A 3,976-nucleotide genomic window follows, 5' to 3' on the forward strand; every position below is an offset into this window, starting at 1 on the left:
CTTGAGCAAACCTAAAGGCAAAAGGAGGTAAACGATGTTCCCTGGTCTTTTTTGTAGATCCGCCAGGTGCGTGCAGCCCTTGACTGCTCAGAAGAAAAGAGCGGGCCTCTCCACCAAGGTCGAGTTTGTGCGTGCAAATTTGCTACGTGCCGGTGCATCACGCTGCTTATTCAGTGAAAAGGTCCGTCGCCGCACATAACCATTCTGGTTGTTGCTACTGCTTCGGGAATCCCAACGCATCCCTGCAGCAGCATCAACCGACACTGAAGACCTCGACCGCAACAATCCTTTGGGTGCGTCACGCTGCGGGCGCTGGGAATGTCCTCTCTTTAACGAAGTTTGAAGGGATGTAGCGCGTATCAATTGGGAAGTGGTGATGGGCTGTCCAACCTGACACCGCAGCAACTCAGGATTCCGTTTCATTGCCTTCCGCCTGACAAGGTCGCTATGGTGCTTGTGGGCTGTTACGGTTGCCGTTACGTGCTGTCGCCGCCGTTCCGCGAGTCCGAGTCGGCGTGACACCTCATCGGTCGTACGCTGCTTCACCGCCAGTTGGTGCTGAAGCACAGCTAATTTCATGTCCCGTTCCCGAGACTCGTGCTGGTGGCGGTTTTTCAGTACGTGCTTATTAGCCTCCTGAATGCGTATTTCCTCTTTTGCCTTATTCAGTTTAGCAGTCAGCTCCGCCACTTCACGCTGAGAATTGCAATATTCTTCGTTCAACTTTTCCCACTCAATCTGCACTTCACGCAGTTGCCTCTCAGATGTGCGTTGCTTCATATTGTGCTCCTCAATGTATGTGTAGAGGTGAGCAATTTGTCCTTCCATCTGTTCCCGTTCATCCATATAATCCTGGTCAAGTGCAACGAGGCTCTTGTATTCGTTCTCTCGGTGTAGCAATCGCTCTTGCAAGAGCCGGTTCTCACACTCCAAGTCCTCAATCCGATAGTCGCGCTCTCTACTGCAAAGGATTTCATCTTCTAGTTGCTTCTTCAGGGTTCGCACCTGGCTGCGCAACTGCACATTCTCGTGGCCCTGGTGTAGCGATGCGGATCCAGAGTTTTCCACTACGTCACCACCATACCCCACTGACATGAAGCGTGCCTTCTGTTGTGGAGTTAGCAGAATCCATATACTACGAAATGCCTCGTCTTTTTTCTGCATCTCCTGAAGTAAGGCGCAGTGCTCCTTGTTGCCTCGTTCAAGTTCCTCCTCTGTACTCGTCAAACGACTTTGCAGTACATCACAGAGATTTCTCTGATCCTCAAAGGCAGTTGTCAATCGTTCACATTCTTCAGCGCGCTCACCAGACGCCTTGAACCACGCAACTGTCTCTTCACGAATAACACGTTCAGTATATTCATGAAGAAGTTTAAGGTTGAGCTCTTCCAATTGGTCCGTTAATCCCGTGTTTTCGTTCGTCACCCTCTCTAACCGTTGCCGAAGTTCCTCGCAGCTTTTTTCCGTCTGCACAATATGTTTTCTTGCCTCCAGGAGCTCTGCCATAGTACGCTTCTGCTCACTGCGCATCGCTTCCACGGTCTTCGCCATTACCTGCTTTTGCTCGCTCATGCTATCAAACTGTTCTTGCATCCACCGAAAAGTGTCCGTTACCTTATGAAGCAACTCACTAGTTCCTACCTCCAATACGGCCTCTTCAAGAGTTTGTTGCGCTTCATCGCACTGCCGTACTCGTTGCTCCAGTTCCTGCCGAAGCTCCTCGGCTACGTCCCCACGCGACTCCAGTGAACAGAGATCCCGTTCGCGTTCACGCAAGACACTCTGGAAAATAGCACACTGGCGCTCTAGAGCCACCACATGGTCCCGAATCACTGGATCTTCGGCGCTGTTGGCGCCAGATGCATTGGCTAGTGAGTTTTCCGTGTTCGTTGCCGCATCACCATTTACCTTCTGGGGTTGTTCAGGTTCCTTTCCTTCATGATCCATACCATCGTTTGAATTGGGCGCATGCTTCTCCCTTCGTGTTAGGGATGAAAGTTGCTTTTCAATGTTCACCTCTTCTTGAAGTGTGGCGACACGGTGGCGCAAAGTTTCAATTTCCCGCGTAAGATTTCCATAAGCTTCCTCAAAACTACACCCATTCCTCATAAGCAAATCTCTTACTCTTTCTTTTGTCTTTGTTAGAACGCACCGTTTTGCCGTTGTAGCAAAGTCAAGCGAACTCTTTGTTTCCGCAGCACTGCGTTTGTCGAGTGACACAGTCGCGATAAGAAGAAGATAACAGTCAGCGAGAGTCGATGCAAGGTAAAGCGTGAGCATCGACTCTCGGACTGGAAGTACATCCGCCTCCTCGGCCGTAGCCCTAATTACGGAGTGCAGAACTGAAAGTGACTTGTTTATGGCAATAGCTTCCCCTAGTTCGTCACCCACCACTCCTGTTCGCTTTACACGCTCCGACCCTGCCAAATCACCCAAAGTTAAGCGACTCGTAAACACTGGAATACCGCCAACACACTTTGTTACATGTAGGGAAAGCAGTACATGCGACCGGGAACTGCGTGCGTTTAACGCGTGGTGACTGACAAAACGCTTTCTCTGCGCTTCAGCGATGCGTGCAATTGCAAGAGTTGCATTCTGCACGAGGTAACGGGGCTCGGGAACCGCGGTGCCCAAAGGTTTTTGGAGCAGCATACCGTGTTCTGATTTCCCTCTCCCCAGCAAGTTGTAGGCATTGTTGTTGTATATTTGTATATACGACAATTCTACAATGTCGTTCTCAGCGTCAAGGTTGTCAAACAAAGCATTGATAAAGGCGGGTGCCAAAACGTTAATTGTGTGCGTCTTCCCGCTCCCCGTTTGCCCGTAGCAGAGGACACAAGCATTGAAGCCAGCCCTCAGCTGCTCAACTATACCCGGAACTATCGACTCACATATTTCGCTATCACTCACTGACGGGCCAAAGACACGACCAAACTCATACGTACGTTGCACCTCTTTTGCCCCATCGGCAGTTGGTGTTATGACTGTAAGCATGTTCCCCTCTTCGGTTCCGGCGATGGGTGCGAAACAGGGTACCGGCCGAGTTGCGCCCCTTCCGGTCACCACAGGCCCGCCGTTAATATTGGAACTACTAGAAAGGCTCATGTTTGAGAGACTACCCCTCTCATCGCCCTGTCCGCCACCACCAATATTTGCTGCCTCTTCGGCACTTTTGGCACATTGGTTGGCACTGCCGAGACGGGCACTTTCTCGCCGACAACCTGTCCGTGGTGTTGTTGTTAACGTTCCAGTTTCAATAACGTACCTCAGGAGATTGCTATTGTCACTAGAAGGTTTTACACGGACTGCAACCCTCACAGCATCCTGGCTACTCTGCGACCCCCGCGGTGTCCGCTCAACCTTTCCACGGCAGCGGACAGGCGTACTCCCCTCCCGTTTCACTGTTGACTGAGTTGTCACCGGTGTCGTCGCACCGATTTGAGGTATACCCGCCAGTACCTGAGCTGAGGATGAAGAAGACATCATCTGCCTCACCTAGCAGGCAGGTGTACACTATTGTCACACTTCTTCCGTCTGATTCCCTCACCCCTTACGGTTCCAAGTAATGTCACGGGATTCCAAACCCTTATTTACTAAAAACAGGGTCAGATCTGTTGAGCGGTTCACCAAGTAGGTCCCAACCGCCTTTCGGAGCCCAGTGCGTCTTACCTACTTTATCCCTTGAGCGTTAAACCAATATAATTGACGTAGATCTTTGCCTGAAGCTAACTCTACAGAGTAATACAGCTCTCCAGCTACACCTAAAAAGAAGTGAGTTGCCCAACCAATTTAACTCTCTTCGTTTCTTCCATTTAATAAAGCAGAAATACATGTGAAAACAACATTTGGAAAGAGAGTTGCACAACCAAGTACATAAGCAGGCTCCACAGTAAAGCAAAATTAAAAGCGCATGCCCGTGAGCTTAGAGCATAGGAGGGCAATGGCCGTCGCCTCAACTTCACCACGTACGACATTC

The 3,976-nt window shown here is 50.4% G+C and overlaps 1 protein-coding gene across 1 annotated transcript; it reads right to left on the reverse strand.

Annotated features, from left to right (window-relative positions):
• Positions 1–87: 87 nt before the first annotated feature.
• TEOVI_000724100 (kinesin, putative) lies at positions 88–3,486 on the reverse strand (the record flags this gene model as incomplete). Its single annotated transcript, XM_067220614.1, has 1 exon — positions 88–3,486. The coding sequence occupies one exon, from the start codon at positions 3,484–3,486 to the stop codon at positions 88–90; it is 3,399 nt and encodes a 1,132-aa protein (XP_067076715.1).
• Between the last annotated feature and the right edge of the window lie 490 nt (positions 3,487–3,976).

Source organism: Trypanosoma equiperdum, assembly GCF_001457755.1.
Source record: "Trypanosoma equiperdum strain OVI genome assembly, contig: ctg_1189, whole genome shotgun sequence".
Lineage (NCBI taxonomy): Eukaryota > Euglenozoa > Kinetoplastea > Trypanosomatida > Trypanosomatidae > Trypanosoma > Trypanosoma equiperdum.